Below are 18,970 nucleotides of genomic sequence, written 5' to 3' on the forward strand. Positions count from 1 at the left end.
CGTACGAGCACAATCAAACCCAAATTAAGAACTAAGGCAGAAATATTACTGGGCATGGATATTCGACCATTCTGCTGTGATACAATCCGTCTGGACTCCATAATTTGGAAAGTGGAAGTAATGAACCCCTGCCCAATTGTCCATTAGAAAATCTAACTGCCTTAAACAGATGTCTTCAAAATGGCTTTCCACATGGTCAATCCATTAATAAGGTCACTATGGATGCGGAAACAACAGATGGTCAGGTGAAACATGCGACAGAGGCTGCTCCCACGGTAACCTTTGCTAAAGAAAATGTATCTCTTACGGATAGCATTTTGCTGAAGAATGTGTTAACTGGCTCTGGTCCCATACCTGTTAAAATGCCTGTTTTTTCTGTTTCATCTGATGCTGATATTTCTAACTCAAAATTGTCTAAAATATCTATTACTGGTCAATTGGCCGTAATTAATTTGGATACGAATGCATCATGTTTCTCTGCTCATACCTTATCTGAACATCTATCAAAATCACCGGTTTTATTTACAAACATCAGTGAAATGAACTCAGTGGAGCATGTATCCTTTTTTGCCCCAACCCCACAGAAATTTGGTGCAAATCATCTTCGGTTGAGCAGGTTGAAAATACGAACGGTTTAACCGGAATTGCTTTAACATCTATGAACACAGCAATTCACTCTTTGGCTAAACTGTTTGAAGCTTTAGCCAATAAGGCTGATGTTCATTGACACCAACTTAATCAGATTTTCAATTGGCAATTGTCTACCACAAATAAACTTGAGAATTTAGGGGATCCCCCCCCATACCGTCCCCCCTGCATAAGTCGGTAAGTTCTCAAACCTACACACAGATAGGGGAGTTTCCACAGAATTTTCAGAACATTCCTCATATACTGAACCCTATTATTGACTTGGCAGGCATTAAAAACGAAACTGTGGGTGATCAGCAAAAAAACAAACAAATTATGCACTTTTTGATGGTACAAGGACACATGTATTTGATTTGCCCGTGAAATTAGGGTTTAAGAAGGGTGACTTGGCCAAGAAATCTAACAATTGTAGATCCTTGGCCAAGCGAACATCCCAAATCAAATCGTTTGTTAACAATCTTTCGCTACCACCAACAGCAACCAACACTGCTTCTAAGGCCATAGCAAAAAATACTTGTTGCAATCTCAGTCAAAGAAATCTAAAGCTTCTTCAGAAAAGAGTATTCTGGCTCAATCGTACAGTCCCTTAAATGCTTTGGTACGTGCAGCTGTGGATGTTAAAGAATCTAGCGAAACAAAATCCTGTGAAGTACAACATTCAATTCCTTCAACAGTTTTGGAGGATCAAGGGCTCACTGCCCGTCGCAGAGAAATAAGACAGGCAGTGGATGATTATATGGCCTCTAAACCAGCTCTTAAGAAACTGACCCTGGCGATAAATGATACTACAGTATCCATTCCAAAAACAGTTTGCACCAATGCAAATTTAAGTATGAGTGAGTCTGGTCCTCTGGTGGCACAAAAAGCTCAAATAGTTCCAACTCAGGTTCCTCACACTACCCAACAAATGCCATTATCGACGCAGATGCCATATCGAAACAAGAACGTTGAGCTATCATCCAAGATCTCCTCTTCTGATATTGCAGAGGTAATTAAATCTACCTTATCGAAGTTCTTTGACCCTCGCAATTATATAAATGGCAGTGACCTTGGAACTAAGGTTTTAGACAATCGAAAACTGAATGATCCTCGCAATCTGTCTAAACAAAAAATTCTAATCCCCAGTATCAAGCGACCAGCACTTCACTCATTGCTCATGATATGTAGGCCTGCCCCAGCTCCTCAGTACAATCTGAATAGAGCCTCAGTTTTATCCATTTTCAGTGAAGTCCCCAAGCTCGACGATATTGGTACGATTGACATTGAGCTAATAGAATTCACTGATGCCTCGAAATGGTCATCAGTCACCTTATGGATAAACTCGAGGGTCGTAGTTAACACCATCTGGGCAATTAAGTCCCAGCTTTTTGACATTGGATTTATTGTACAGGTAGGACCGGGCTCTCCTGAGCATATTCCCCTTGAAACTGGGAATCAAACCTCACAGCAACAACCAAACAAAAAGCTAACCATCTGCTCACATAACTGCAATTGCAATCCAAAAAATGCACAATGTTAGCATCTGGATGCTCATGAAACAGCTTTATCCTTGATTAGCTGGAATTCTAGAGGGCATAGGCATCTGATGAATAACCAGGCCATTAATTTGTTAATCCACAATGTGATATTAATAAAAGAATCCTGGTTCATTAACTCTCCCATCGTGGAATAACTATATCCTCCTGACTCCAGCGGTCAAGGGCTTTTCGGGGCGACCGGTATCTGGTTTGCTTATAGCAGTTAAGCAAAGTTCCTCTCTAAAAGTGGAATCGTGGTTTTCGCCAAATCCTTTTATACAAATGGCCAGACTTATTGGTGATAACGTCCACTGTGCACTTATTAATGTTTACTGGAATCTGTTGGGAATTACAGATGACAGGTTTCTGGACTTAATGAACCAAGCAATGGATCTCATAACTATGGATGGCAATGTTGACACTCTCATCATAGCCTGTGATTTAAATCTGCATTGTTTGGGCCCAAAGTGGAAATCTGAAATGCCTCGTTTAACTAAATGGACAAGCTTTGTAGAGTCCAGGAGCTTATTAATGTTAAATGGCTCTTTCTTCACTGATGTCCCTGCTAAGGCAAGTTGGCATCGAGCCTTTAGCGAGGGAATCATTGATTATATATATTTCAATTTAAATATGTGGAACAAAATAAAATCTTTCCACATAATGCACACTGAAGCGAGTGATCATAACATGCTTAACGCAACCTGGACTACCAAATTTAATAACATCCAACGGCACCCACAGCATCTTAAGGGTTCAATTATAGTAAACGCTGCAAGGAACAGGTTAATTTGGACAGAGTCATCCCTGGAAGCGTTTAGGTCGTGTTATGACGCCGAGCTAAAGTGTGAGATTGCTGGAACCCAAGGTTCCACAGTTACTTACCATGAACTTATGCAGTTATTTCAACCTGCTTCTATTAACCGCAAACAAAAACAAACACCTTATTTCCATGTCTTCAATCATGAAGTAAAAACTAAGAAATCACTGGTTCGGGCTGAAAAGAGAGAGGCACAAAAACTGCCTAGTGATAAACGAATGCTAGCGTTGACTCCTATCAAGACTAGATATAGGAATTGGATAAGGGGAATGCAGGCTAAATTGTATCAAAGTGATGGTAGCAGTATGTTAAAACTGCTGTCTAGTAAAAATTCTGCTGAATCATGGAAAATCCTCAACCAAGCAACTGCAGGTCATCAGATAGCAGTCCAGTCCAATGATGTCACAGAAAAGAGATGGGTTCAGTATTATTCCAAATTATATGCTGCATCTATAGAGGAATGTTATTCATTTAGGCCTTTGTTCCAAACTAATTTCCATCTAAGTTTTGACATTCTACACTTCATCAATAAAGTCAGTCGTTCTAGGGCGCCTGGTCCGGATGGTCTGTCAAATATGACATTGAAACAATTTCCAGTCATATGGGCCGAAATACTGTATATCATGTTTAAGAACATACTTTCATCACAAAAAATACCAGAGACCTGGAAACATTCTATAACTATTCCAATTTACAAGAAAGGAGACTGGGCGAATCCAGCCAGTTATAGACCGATCTCTTTGCTAGATGTTCCCGGGAAGATCTTCTGCCATCTAATTTTAAGAGCTGTGAACAACTGGTCGAAAAATCACTTTAAGAGAGATCCATTCCAATCTGGATTTGTCAGTGGGCTCGGTACTGTAGACAATATTATTGCCATTAATATGCTCAAAGCCCAATATGCAGCCCGGACTGCATTTGATTCAATAAACCGTGAATTATTATTTCAAAAACTAGAACTTCTTGGCTGTCCATCATCCCTACTGGCACTATTAATCCAGCTGCATACGGAGACTACTATGCAGGTGAGATTATCTTTGGAGGGACTTTTGTCATCGTCTTTTAGCACCCATGAGGGTCTTAAACAAGGTTGTATTCTAGCGTCTATCTTGTTTAATTTATTTATCCTGGACATGGGCAAATCTTTCCTCCAAGTTGTCTCTGATGTGCCTGAATTGGGGGGTCAGCGCATTGCGTGGTTTTTGTATGCTGATGATCTGGTCTTGACCTCGCAAACCCCTAAAGGTCTTCAAAATGTGCTGTCTGCTTTATCCTCCTATGCTGAACTGAACCATCTCATTGTGAACCTGGACAAATCGCAGATATTAATTTGTAAAAATCGAAGCAAAAGCAGAATTGATAATTGCATTTGGTCCATCAGAAATGAACCCTTGAAATCTGTCGTAGAATATAAATATTTGGGGGTCATAATCCAGAATACGGCCACTGATAATCTTTAACTAATCAATATTCAGTCCAAATTATCTACCCTGATCTCACAGGCTAGAATTCTAATGTATAAATATGGGAAATTTACCTTGAAACATCTTCTCCTTTTCTACGAGCAAAAGGCAATCCCCATATTAATTTATGGTATTGAGTCGAAACTGTACATCAATGATAAAATGTGGGACAAACTGGAGGCACGTTTTTGGAAATCGGTATTGCATCTGCCGAATTGTACATCTATGCCAATTTTGCGATTCGAATTAGGCTTGAACTCATTGGCTTGTAGAGTAAAGTGGAGGATGTGTGCCTTCTTTTGTAAGTGTTTGATGGGTCTTGAAAATAATAGCATCTTAAGCACTGTTGCACACTATTTGACTACATCAAATCATGTCTTTCCGTTAACATGGCATAATTGTGTGCTGAACACCTTGGCTGAAGCCGATATAACGCTAATGCTTCTGATTGGAAATCCATTGCGTGCTAAAATGAAGCAATATCGGTGGGATTGGATAAAAAAAGAGTCCTGCTTAAAATACAAAGATTTTAACTCTGATAATTTTGGCAATAAAAAACTGGGTCAAATGGCAGGGTACTTACTGAAATGTCCATCCTCGATTGTACGGAACAAATTCTTACGAGTCAGATTGCATTTATGGCTTACTAGGGAAGTGCCTTCTAGGCGAAATGTCATTCCAGCTGAGATGAATATCTTGTAATATGCTAGTTGACCAATGAGCCAAATTTTTCACCAATTTGTTAAATTTGTATGAGGAATTGGATGAAAACAAATCTGGAGTTTATTCTCCAACAATAAGTTCACTGTGATAAAATCACTAGTACAATACTTAGACGTAGTTCGGCCTTGTGAAATCAAGTTGTAATGACATCCAGTTATTTTATTTTTTTTAAATGTAAAAGGTGAATTGTGTACTTGGGAATGAGAATTTTATAGATTTTGTTAATGTTTTAAGTAACATTTCTTTGCATTTTAATTGTACTTATTTTTATATAATATGTAAATGAAATGTGATTTTTGAAAAGTTGACTTGTTCAGCTATATCAAAATATTTTTTTTTTTTTAAAAGTAAACCACTGCCACCAGCCATTAGTTTTAGAAAGGGTAACATAAAAATGTTACATGAGAAACTAGACAAAGGGGATAAGAAGTATCCCCCCCAGCACCCTATGGTAAGATAGTGTGTGCTGGGTCTAGAAAGGTAGGTAAAGTCAATTTCACTTTACTGCTCTTGGAAACAGTAGTTGATCTTTAAGAGAAGGTATTTAAACCTTTGTGAAATCTAAGAGACTTATCTGTGCCACTGCACTGAAGGTGCTGTGTGTCACAATGCAAAGATGATGCCGGTGGAGTTTGTCAGACTCCAAAACCTAAATGGAACGGTGTTTAATTCACAGTAAAATACATGAGTGTGGACAAAGGTCTCGCTCTCTCCAGGTTAAAAATTAAATAGTCCTACGGTCCAGCACAAGTGCTGGGGGTCTCTAAGGTAGAGAGGAATTAGTAAATTTCTGAGGATTCTCCCTAACACATGGTTTTCCTCCCATTCCAGTACATCCGTACCCAACATCCCCTCTGTCATTATGGGATATTATTACCAAAAGCCCATTTGTCCACAACACTACACTTTACCCCCTTCACCCTGACAAAAACCCACATGGGGTTTTTCCAAGATCCTTCAGAAAAAACAACTCCCATAATCCCTCCATACTGCTTTTTCCTAAAACCACTCGGAAGAGGAAGAGACAGACCAGAACCACAAAGATTACCCATTGGAACCAGTGTACCATGAGTTCCTATGGGCAGTCTCCATTTTGTCCCGTTAATAAGGCCAGGCAAGGTCAGGCCTCCCTTTACTATCACCTGAAATCTCTTACACTTCCCAGTCAATATAAAAGGCAGAGCACACAGGCACACTCTGAGCGAGCTGGGAATGCTGGAATGCTGGATGATGCAACAGCTACCAAGAAGCAAGGGCTACACATGCCAACCGAGCTGGAGAGGGAGAACAGCAAGCTGGGGATGCTGAAGGAAGCAGAGAAGCCAGGAGGAAGGATCCAGAGCATAAACGACCATGGAAGGCTTGGAGTGGGAAGGACTGCCATGACACTGAGCCTGTAAGCACCAGAGAGGCTGCAGTTTGGCGGGGAACCTATACATCCAGAAGCTAACCCAGGGGCATTTGAGGCTGCTTGACCGTGCCCAACCCAGAACTCCTCCTCTGGGTCCGACTCAGACGCAGGCAGCGAGACCCTGACCTCAGGAGAAATCCCATTTGAACACTGATACACTCTGGGACTTGAAGTCCAAAAATATTATTTTTGAGAACAGTGAAGAAGGACTCTGAGCCTGAATGAGGGAGAACCCTGAGGAGGCAAGAGCAAGGCGGTGCACAAGAGAAAGCTGTACTTCCAAGGAGAGCGAGAGACCAGCGGGCTAAATCCAGGAGTCTGGATAGTAAAAACCCCTTTGTCGAGAGACCGCTACTACCTAGAAGTCCAGGCGGCTATGCACGCCAGCTCAGCAGAGAAGGAGAAAGACGGCATACAGTGCTCCAAGGTTACCAGTGGGCCTTCCTGGGTGAACGGCAGTGTTGGGGAGGCTCCGAGGCTGAAAGAGTAACAGCCTTTGACTCCGACATCAAACAGACACAATAAAGAGACTCCTAAACCCAGCCGGTGAGTTAATTGAAGCAGCGAAAGTCCAGTCTGTGGTTTGAAGTGCTTGCAACATTGAATGTGAACTTTGCTTTAAGAAAACTACCAAAGGGCATTGCATTTAATAAATTGGAAGTCCAATAAAAAGGTAAAGAAGGCTAGGGAAAGGGAACCCCGGAAGTGAACTGAGGAACGTTTGAGGCCGATCGAGGGGTATCTTTAATTGAAGAATGAACATTTATTAGGGAACTTTTGTGTGTAAACTGTGTGAAACCCAGGAAGGTTGATCTGGACTTGACAGACGGGTGGGGGGGGGGGATGGAAACCCGAGAGGTCAAGCCTCCTGAGCTGTTAGCTGAATGTCTGAAGGCCAAGAGAGCTATACAAGACAGGGTTGTCAGCTTAAGGTGTATTCGCATAGCTAAAGTGTGTCTCTATGCCAAGTGTTCCACGTGCTGTACAACATGGGGCAAGAACATTGTGTTAAAGTGGATCTGAGCCCGGCAGAGGGTGGCCTGGGGTGAACAGTAAATCACCTGAGAAGTTGTACATGAAGAAAGGGACTTTGTTGTCACCTCAGGCCCTCTGAAATAAGAGACTTGGAATGGCAAAGAGACTTTTGCACAAAAGGCCCTGATGCTGAGTTTTTAACCTGCATCCTCGTACTAGAGAAGCCAGAGCATGTGTGCTAAGATCGAGTGCGCCGCCTGTCCTGTGCTGAAAACGTGGGGAAGGGAAATATCCTAACATATCGGGACCATGGGATCAGCCCCATCATTTCTTGAACGCTTTTCTTTTGCATAACATTGTTTCCCACACTCTTTGTATTGCGAACTAAGGATTGGCAATAGGTTTATTATTATAGACCCTTTTTATTTTGACAAGACTACTAGGACTGCGTTATTATTTGATGGTCGTAGCTTGCTCCCATCTTTAGATTTAGGATTAGACAGGTGTTTTTCAAACCCAATTGAAGTTAAATAAACACCCTTGAACTGTGATCACTTGTGTCTCTGTGTCTTACTGTTGATACCATGGTTTCCTTACACCACTCTGTTACTTATTATCGCTGTCTTTGCAGCCGCCTTGTTACTTCAAAGCACATTCAGAGGTCTGCCTTTCCTCACGTTTCATTCATGCGCACGCAGCCTCCACTTGCGATACACTGTTGTTACTTCAAAACTGTTAACTCACCAGGCTTTTTTTAGATCGCTTTCCCAACTCACCGCCTGTTTGCGTCTCTTCTTGCTTTTTACAATTCACAGTTCATGAGTCAAGGTTAGTAGCACAGGCTTGACCTCGCCTCCCTAACTCTTCCGTTCACCCGGGAGGGTCGGTGGCGTCCTTGGAATACAATGCAATCTTCGTTTGTGGGGTCCGGCCTTCTCCCCATGTCCTTATGGCCTGGCGAGGGAATGACCACCAGTGAGGAACTCTTGGGGTTTCCAACCCGCTGCTCTCGTCCCTTGGTCCGTCGCTGTGCTCCAATAGGTTTGCCTTTGTCCCGGAAGCCTTGCTTGTTCTCGTGTTCGCCTTGCTCAGAGTGTGTCTTTGGTTTCTGCCTTTTATCCAAGTGAGGAGAGCGAATTGGTATCAGGCTTGGAGTTAAGTGCCTGACTTTGCCTGACCCGATTAACGGGACATGTCCAGTACGATGTATGTAGGTCAATGTTGTTAATCTGTCACCCTCTTCGTCGGCCCAGTGTTTGTGCAAAAAGGAGGGGGGGGGGGTTGGGACCTAGGAGCATCCTAAAACATAGGATGGGTTGGATAAACAAAATAAGAGGGAATACCGCATCTCACCATCAGCTGCCTCACCCCGATTCCCCGAAACACCTCTCACCCAGGTGATCCTCCCGCACAGGTCCACCCCCAGGAACCGGATCCAAAAGCGATGGCCATGTCCTGTCCCACCTGGATAACAAGTTACTGAGGACTAGCGGGGGAGGCACCCTTGGGTTTCTCACAGGGGGAAGGGGGATGGCTATCCTGAAGGAAAAGCCACCACCCAGAGTTTGAATGGTGCATGGGTGACGATTGGCTGGGTTCCTGCATAAAAGGCATGGATCCTGAGGCTAGAGACAAGCTAACCGCTGGAACTGAAGAAACGATGAGGAAGAAGAGGAGAGACTCCTGCAGCCACTCAGTCGACCGGAGGTGCCTTCTGTGTAACTTCTGCTGTGTGACCCCTCCTTCCAAGCTTTGGGAGAACTCCGAAGAGGGCGACTCTCTCCCGTAGACTGGTGGGACCAATCAGTCTTCAGATGACCTGCATTTCGAGCCATCCCAAGATGAGCTGTGACCTTCATGGACTGCAAACTGCCAATACCTTGGAACCTGTGGCCACAGTGCAGTGTATCGTCTTCCAAAGATCGAATCCTCACAAAACTTTGGTGGACTCCTTATAAACCTCCTGAGGCAAGATTCCACTCCTTGAAAACCCCTCACCAGAGTACTGGACCGAGACAGTGAGACGAATTGACCAGGCAGTAACGGTTCTTCATTGGTGCTTTGGAAAAGGTGCCAAAATCACAGCACCCGAAGAATCCTTTGTTAAGAGCCTCTTCACTCTGCTGCTGTAAGATCCATTCCAGTGTCCCTTCTTTCGGCTGCCTGACCCGGAATCCGGTGACCGGGTCCGCTGCTGCATCGTGGAGGTGTCTTGCTGCATCCTCCTCTTCACTACTAAGGTACTGTGAGACTCTTGATAAAATTTACCTAGAGTTGCTTTGCTGCTCCTGTCTTGCTAGAGTGCTGGTTCATGTGTTTGGAAGTACGCCCATACACATTCGCCCAGGCCTAACGCCTGTGCACCTTTAGGAAGCCTTCTATGAAGTCCCTGACCCTTTTTCCAACAAATAGTGTTACTTACTTGCTACTGAAGACTTCCTCTGGAACTTTGGAACTTTCTACAGCTTGTGCCTTACCTGTTTTGCCCTCCAATCTGACTGAGACACTCATAACTAGATAGGGATGGACTTCTAAAGTGTTAGGCCACACTAAAAATAAATTACAAGTATTTACCTGCTTTATGTTAGTTTTGTTTCATCCATTCTTACCTGAAACAGATATTCTGAAAAGTTATTACAAAGGTTTTACTTACCTTTGAATTGCATACTGCCATCCTACAAGTAGTACACATGTAATTTACTTACTGTGAAAATGCATTGATTTTTCTAAGTTACTTATTGTGTTTTATAGTACTTACCTTTTTGAAGAATTACTTTACCTTTGTGTATATATAAAATAAACCATTATTTGTATATAACTTTAGATTGTCAGTGTTTCTTTGAGTCCGTGTGTATGCTCAAAGTTCCTTGTACTACCTACTGCCCTTTCTTGCCCTAAGATAAGCCTGGCTGCTCAGCCATTGCTACCAACAAAACATGTCTGGGTAAGGCCTATACTAAGTGTTGGAGCCCTGTGTTCCAAGTGTGAGTCTTCTAAACTCCTACATAAGGAGAATTTCTGTAAAACTCCCTAACATAATCTGAGCTGCTTGTTATAACTGCAGTTGGTAGGACCCTCCTACGGGAGAGTAGAGTAGAAAGCACAGATCTCAAAAGGTACTAAAAGCGGGTGTGTGGACCAATCAAGAGACAATATCCTGAGCATTTGCCTTTCACTTTCAGTTTATTATGATGATGATGATGATGATGATGAAAGAAGACTTAGAGGAGCCAGTTACCTAAGAGTTAACCTTAAAAGGTGTTGACTTCAGACTGTATTTCTGGGAGTCCACAGTAATTCATAGTTTGAAATGACTGACAGTGCTATATAATTACTTGCACTGCTGTTTTGACAGTGCAATTGGAGTATTCATAAACTTTGGTCAAACTATTTTTTTTTTCCTCCACAGCCCAGTTCTCCCAGTGCGTATTGTTTTGATGTGGATAATGATATTTCTAATGGATTCAAGTTGGAATTAGTGGAGAAACTGTTTGCAGTAGACACAGAACCAAAGGCTCCGTTTTCCGCTAAGGTATGCAAAATAAAAATAAAAAGTGTAATCTTCTGGGTATTTTGTAATGTTAAAAATTATGACGGCAGGAATTTCTTTTCTATAATTTATATTCAAATCCATATTGAATCCTTCATTGTGTCAGAATTATTTCAGCATTGTTGCTATTCTTACTAAAATGCAATGTTCTCAGATTTCCTTAAATAATGATGCATAATGCACCCCTACTTAAACTCCTATGGCAACCCAAAATGTTTGGTTTTCTGGTTTGCAGAGGTTCCCAGTAGTTCTTTCCCTGAACTTTGTGTCTTTATTGGTGATCCCAAGCCCCAACTTGGCCCCTTTCCCTGTCGTCATCCTGTGTCCATGGTTGTGATCATTCGTGACATTGTCCTTCCATGCGATGAACGATTTTAACCTATTCACCATGTCATTTTATAACATTTACTCCCCAAAACTTCCCCAACCCCTCCCTCCTAGTGCCCCAAACTTTGACTTTGTATTTCTCCCCCCCCCCACTACCCCACCTAATCTGACAACTGTATGCATTCGCATCGGGGGGCAACAGTTGCTGCTATGTGTGGAGGACCTTATAGATGCCCAAGTGCAGGCCTTACATTTATAGTACGTGGGAAGTTGCCATAAACACATCTTTACAGAATCAAGGCAGGTGGATGTTACGAAACAAAATGTTAGGTCCCTGCAGGGCCACATGTCGATGGTTATGGGACGTGAGTTTCAATGAAGGCTGTGGCCTCTTCTGGGAATGTGAAAAAGTAGGTATTATTTTTATACTGTATGCGCAACCTAGCTGGTTTAAGCATAGCATAGATAATCCTGTGTTCCCCGAGAAGCTTTTCAACTCCAGCAAAGGTGCGCCTCTCCTGTTGCACAGCTATAGAGTAGTCTGGAAAAAAACACACAATGTTAGACCCTAGCTTTAGTTCCTGTTTCTCGCGAGCACCCTGTAAAGCCAGATACCTGTCGCGATAGTTCATCAGACGGGCTATTATTGGTCTCGGGTACCCTACAGGCCTTGGTTTCATTGCTAGTGCCTGATGTGCACGCTACACTACAAAGAGTGGGGACCAACTGGGATTGCCAAGAATTTCTTTCAGCAGACCATCCACAGCTGTCTCCATGGTGCCTGTAAGTGCATCATCAGGCACTCCAATGATTCGTACGTTATTCTGCTGTGACCTTGCTTCTAGATCCTGGCACCTAGCTTTCACAACACTCATATCCTTAGCTAAGGTTGTTACATTGCCCTACAGTGATGTTACAGCATCCTTGGCGCTGCTGATGCAATTGTCCGCTTCCGTTATGCGTTGTCGCTTTCTCAAGTTGATTGCGGATTGACGTGACATTTGCCGTAATTCCGTCTGGTTTGTCATTTATTGCTGCAAAGTCTTGTTGCATTGAGTCCATAACACCCTGTAGATCTATAGGTGCAGAGATGTGAGTCTCCTCTGCTACTGCCAAGCTGTTTGGGCCTTCCCCTGCCATTTCTGTATATTTAGTCTTGGGTCTTGTGAATTTGTCGTTTGTGCCACTTTTCTTATGCCCATCCCCCTTTGTCATGGCGCCTACAGTACGTTTGTTGATGGTTATAATACAAACATACAGGTAGTGGCACCCTCGTAGGTTCTGCTTAAGATTGAAGGAGGTTCCGCTACTCGGTCTCGGTGAGGATCCTAATCCGATCAAATTATCCAGCTATTTTGTTATTGTAGGAGGTAGGATGACCTTGCTGTGTCGGGTCAATATCACTGTGGAACTCCTAAGATGACAAACCAATCAATAGGCCATGCCCCAGGTGCACCACTGCGTTGCAGAGCCGCGTGTTGCCACCCAAGCCTGGTAAAGTGAGGTTGCATGATGAAACCCTAGCCAGGTACCGCACCTTTCATGTGGGGCAAGCTAATACTTAAATTCCTATTAGTGTGTTGCTTTGCCAACGCGACTGAAGCCCCCAGAAGAGTGGTCATGCACAGAGGAAAAGGGTCAGTATCAGGCAGTCAGCTGCCCGCATGCACTGCACATGCGTGTGTTCATATTGGGCGTCCCCCCGGAATAGGGCACTTCTATCTTCCTCTCGAGCGCCAAAGATCATAAGTTGGGGGAAAGGAGGGGGGTCGATGCACGGTGGATCAGCTTTGTCATGCCGAGTGCCCGCTCTCCGGTCTCTCGATATAGGCCTGTAACTGCTCCTCACAGCTGTGTCTCGGAGTGAAACCGGGTGGGGCTTCAGCAGGGCCCAGCTCCCCGGTCCATAAAAACAAGGAGCGCTGTCCGGCGGTGTAGATCACAGCACCGGTTTATAGTCAAAATGTCAAACAATGTTGAAAAAAAAAATCTTTTTAATTTTTTTATGGGGGGGGGGGTTTCCCCCAACCCCCGTTTATTTTTTTTATAGCTAAACCCAAAAAAACGTAAATTAAAAAAAACACATTCAGGTTTTTTTTCGACATTTTTTTTTCTCGATATTATTGTTTTCGACTTTTTGCAGTCGACATTGACTGCACACCCACAGCACCCACCATTTATTTGTGGGGTCCTAATTTTCCAGCTCCTTTTGTCCACACTCACAGCTTAAGAATGAGCACAAGTCCTCCACTCGATGTGGTGCTCTGTCACGGTCCGCCATCTTGGCAAGCCACGCAACAGTACCCCCATGGCCCTCACATTCTAACAAAATTAACTGTAAGGTGAAAAGGGTAATGTCTTTGGCCTTTGGTAGTGTACAAAGGTTAAAATAAAAATTAATCCAATACAAATGTTCTAGAAGGATAGAGTTCCTTGTTCCAGAGGGTGATTCCGTTCCCCTAGATGTCTCTTCACTCTGTCTTATATTCAAGAATATCAGTTCCTTACGTTTTTCGTGATCAACAACGTAACTGGTATACAAAACAACTTGGCTGTTAGTCAGCCTTTTGTTGGGATCCCTGGTAGGTATCGGGTAATAATGTCCCCATACATAATGTCACCGAGAAAAGCCATTGGCAGCATTATATATGGTAACATTATGTATGGGGGCGGGTTGCTGGGATGTCCCCTGCTCCCATTGTAAAAATAAAATAATAATTTGGGGTATGCAGGGGTGTCTCCCGCATGTTCAATGTAATGTCTCCACAAAAAACAGTGACACTTTTTTGTCCGGAGACATTTTTGCGGGGACACTATTACATGGAACCACCTGGTATACTCTCCTGCGAGGTTTTCTCGTCTTTAATGTGTTTCCACAGTCTTTTTGCTAGTCCTGAAGTACGTTTATCGGGACTACTTTGAATAATGTATAGTCCACACTGTTCAGCTTGATGATGCCTTGTGTGCTTTCCTGCCAGGGCTTTCTCACGTGAATGTTGTGACTTGTATCTTCCTGGTGTATTCTCCTGCCAGGGCTTTTCTCAAATCAACACGCTTTCAACTTGCATTTGCCTGGTATAGTCTCCTGCGAGGACTTCTCTCATGTGGGCTCTGCTCTCATATATGGTCTTGCACTTTAAAAAAAAAAAAATATTTAACTTGCTTGCATTGGGTTACAGGTAGACCACAACATATTGCATTTGAATTATACTCTCCACATTGACGACATGGTGTATTTCTATGCCATTACTGGCTCAGCTTACATATTCACATTATTTCGAAACAGGAAACACATTACATCTCATGTCCTTTCAATACAGGGTTAACATGATTCCGGTGCATCTTTATTCCTTATTTATGTGGGTCTGCAAGTTGTTGGAACAGTGCCCACATATCCCTCCACCCTTTCATTTGAGAAAGTCAGTTCTTTAAACCAATCTTGTATTGTCGGCGTTAGGTTTGTTTTTATTTTTAATAATATATTTTTTTTAGCTATAGTGCACCCCATGTTAGAGAATTGTCAGATCGTTGCCCTAGTATTCCCAATATCTCCGAATAGGTACCTGAGGGGGAGCATTGTAGGGGGGGGTGTCCGTCATTTTGTGTAACACCTCAGCCACTTTTTGCAAAAAATAATTCTGATATTTCGAGTCCCCCCAGAACATATGTATGGTGTCTGCCGCGTCCTTCCTGCATTCTGGGCACTTATTCTCGGTGTTGGGGGAGAACCTTACAATTTTCTTCTGTGTATGGTGTAATCTATTGAGTACCTTAAATTGTACGAGTCAGAGTCGCGAGTACGAGACTTTTTTTGTGAGAAGACAGTACCTCTGAAATTTAGTTTCCTCTATAAAGGTTTCATTGTCCCTTTCCCAGTTCAGTCTAAATGTGCTGTGTTTTTCACTTCCGTTTTGCACCCTAGCGTAGATAGTAGACCCTTACAATTGTCCCCCCGCCACAATTGTCGCCACCATCTCAATGCATTCGCTAGGTTCCGGTTCCTGTGGGAATGATGGCCACTTTTTTTTTTCATGTCTGCACGCATGCAATAGTATTACAGCACCGGCACTGGGTTGTTGCCAAACTTTGTTTTAAATTGTTCTATATTGACAAACCTGCCTTCTGTGTAAAGATCCCCTAGTTTTATTTCTTTACCCTGGTCCTACGCTGTCTGGATATCTATATCAAATGTAGGAAGGAGCCCTAGGCAGTTCCATAATGGAATGCTGTTACAGTATGGGGCAGCTGTGCCCAATCATCTATATATTCGGTTCCATGCATTTAAAGTGGTGCGCCCTGGGTCATATGAACATGAGTCTATGTAATGGTCACTTAGTATAACTGACCTAAGATCAGTCGGGGATGCCCCATAACCTTCCAGTTTCTTGTGTGGTGATTCAGTATCTGTAGTGTGCCTATGTAATGGAGTTCACAACTCGGGCTGCAAGGCCGCCTCTGTCATACGGTTCTGTGATGGATTCCCATTTCTCCAGCATGGGGTCTGGCATGGATTCACATGTTCATGAATATTCCCAGTCGTCAATATTCCCCGTCGTCAGCCTGGGAATCCTCGGTAAAGAAAAAATCAGTTTGTTTCACTTCTGAACTGTCTTTCTCCTAACAACCAATCACTGGTATCTGGGTCATACTGCCCCCAGCCAATTACTGCCCTCTACCTAAGCCCGTCCTCTGGCAGCCATTTCCAGATCTGTACCACACGTTCAAGTGTTGGGAGTCCTCGTGCTATAGCTCTCGAGCTTTTAATGCCTTTTGCTATTTTTCTAAGAGTTTTACTCTATTTTTCTGGTCAATTGAGCCTCAACCTCCATCGATCCATCTTCCGATTAACCGGGACCTGTTTTTGGATTCTTCAGAGCCCCTCAAGGGCGTATTTTCATCGAGTTTCTTCTTGGAGGATTCCAGAAGCTTCTTCAAGGCCTACCCCTCGGGGACATGCAGAGGAGAAGGAAGACTCAACGCCTCTGTTCAGGATTTGTCCAGGATGTGGCCTGCGGAACATCTACTTGTACGACGGGCATTCCGTGTGCCTCTACTGCCTGCATTCCGACCAATCGCACGTGGAGGATGACTGTGCGTTTTGCCAAGAGATGGTCCCCCGCACCATGAAGGATCGGCGCAGGCATCTCATGGAGTGGCTGCAGGCCAAGGCCCCTGCTATGGGTGAGTCCCGGCAGCATGCCTCCCCCAGCCACAAGAAGAAATCTGAGCGGTCTTCTAAGTTCTTTGAGGGCGCCCCAGTGACAGAGGCACAACAGAAGGCCAAGCACTGCAAGTCTGGGGGCACTGAGAGCACCGTTGCGACAGGCTCCCTGCCGGCCAGGGCGCACACAGCGTCCCCGGCACCTTGGACCATGAGCCAACGCTCCGGTTCGGCGAAGAAGAGGAAGTCGGACCACCCGAGTAAGATCCTGGAGAAGGCCAAGGGGGAGTGGGGCACTGATCCTCCCCCCTCTCCCCCCAAGGTGAAGGCCCCTAGCTCGACCAAGGTCGTGCAGGCCCTGATTCACCCGGCGAAGCCATCCATGGAAGGCATGATGGCGTCCCTAGCATAGGCCGCGGACATTGCAGGGTATGGCCCTCAAGACAAGAGTTTCCTTGCCTGCCAGGAGGGAATCGTCGTTCCAGCCCATAGAGAAGACGCCGGAGAAGGTGATGCCCGTCATCTCCCTGAAACCATCACCCCTGGTCGAACAGAAGAGGGGGTGCACAGTGGTCCTGCAAGGCACGGACATCTCCTCTGAGGAGGAGCTGTCTACTCTCCAGACGATTTTGGAGAAGAAATTTGTCGAGGCCAAGGCCTACGGGAGGGAACCCGACGAAGGAGACGTCGAGAGTGGAGACAAGACCAACGAGGAGGAGCAGGCTGTGGATGAGTTGGAGAACCCTACACCGCTGCCACCGTTGCTCCCGCCTCCGCCACCTCAGCAACCCCAGTGGACATTTTGGTGGACATTCTCCAGGTGCTCCACACCTTGTGTTCGGAGATTCGGACGAGGATGCCCCTTCCGTCAACAGAGGGTCTTGTGGCGCCCGGAAGATCCTGCGGCACCGGGGCCATCGGGTGCGCCCCCTACCAAGAAGAGGAGAGCGCACCCTCCACCGCCTTTTCACCCGTCGCCCCCCTCCACCGAGGGAGGATATGGACACGGCGATGATGGGGACGGGCACGGACGACGACGGCGAGTTAGGAGACCTCCCATCTCCGCCGCCCATAGCCTCCCCGTCCAACGAGATAGGCTTGTTCTATGCCATGATCTATCAGGCCTCTGACCTGTTTCAGCTGACCCCCGAGGAAAAGAAGAAAGAGGGGTTCCTGTACTAACGCCGTGAGGCAAAGAGGAAGACTGTGCTGTTGATTCCTCTGCTGGCCGACATTTGGGATGAGGGTCTGTCCCTTATGAAGAACCCATTGTTGGCCCCGGCGAAGAGGGACCGGTTCGAAAAGGAGTACAGGGTGCCGGACTCTGCACCCAAGTGTTTAAGGTCCCAGCCTTCCAGGGATTCAGTAGTCTCAGCGGCTGCAATGGAGGAAATCCTCTGGCTTGGCTGCGTCCACGACCTCTCCCCGGACAGGGAGGGGAAGAAGTTGGACACCATGGGATGATGAGTCATCACATCGGCAGCGACTACCATTAAGGCGGCCAACGCCCTCGCCATCGTGGTGCGCTACGACAGGGAGCTCTGGTTTAAGATCGCTCCCCTCCTGGACTTCCTTCCCGAGGACAAGAGAGCGGAGGATTTGGAGATCCTGCAGGAGGGCGAGGTGGCATCGGATCATGCCATCACAGTGGCCAGGTGGGAACCCGGATCTCAGAACACCGATCCAGGATCTGCTGTAAATACCGTATGTCTCCAATGGTAGCGCACTACACCGAGACCCGTCATACACCAGATGACCTCCTATGGTGGGTGCTGCAGAAAGTTGACTCGGGCCCTAACGTTCAGACCAGACTCCTAAACCCAGAGAGCAGATGGATCCACAAACTATATACTTTTGATCATGGCCTCAACGAACTACATAATCCCCAGCTTTGACAATCTATCAGGATTCCAAGCGCATATTTCACCCACCCACCTGCCTACACAGGCAGGGCTCTTACCACCAGGCGGGCACAATTTGAGGATCATGCGACCCAGCGGGTCATGCACATTTCGCCACTCTAGATGCTCACCCGACCCCTGTACACACCCTGCAGAGGGTTCTAGAGCACACATTCTAGCTTAGATGAGACATGAGATGTTAGCCAAATTAGGCTCTACCTGTCCCACCGGGAAATCACGACTCGCAACAACGGGGCAGGAACAAGCAGAAAAACCACTATAAGATAGGCCTAATACAGCACCTGTATTGCTGGTAGAACTTTACAGTATGCGGGCCACGTGACCCATCCACTCCGTCCGACCATGTTTAATTCGGGTTAGCCTGATGCATCAGGCAACATACACCCACCACGGACATAGGCAGGCCAACCCGCCAATAATAAATTAGGAGACAAGCCAGTACTTTTTTCTCCCCCC

General features: G+C 45.1%; 1 protein-coding gene across 2 annotated transcripts in view; it reads left to right on the forward strand.

Moving 5' to 3' along the window:
• The window catches only part of HIF1A (hypoxia inducible factor 1 subunit alpha), a 650,717-nt gene that overhangs the window by 422,499 nt on the left and 209,248 nt on the right, over positions 1-18,970 (forward strand). For both annotated transcript variants that reach the window (XM_069638929.1, XM_069638928.1), the window contains exon 11: positions 10,964-11,086. In XM_069638929.1, coding sequence (XP_069495030.1) covers positions 10,964-11,086 — 123 coding nt within the window. The remainder of the gene's footprint in view (positions 1-10,963; positions 11,087-18,970) is intronic.

The sequence above is a fragment of the Ambystoma mexicanum genome, chromosome 14 (genome assembly GCF_040938575.1).
Source record: "Ambystoma mexicanum isolate Mex_15411 chromosome 14, UKY_AmexF1_1, whole genome shotgun sequence".
Lineage (NCBI taxonomy): Eukaryota > Metazoa > Chordata > Amphibia > Caudata > Ambystomatidae > Ambystoma > Ambystoma mexicanum.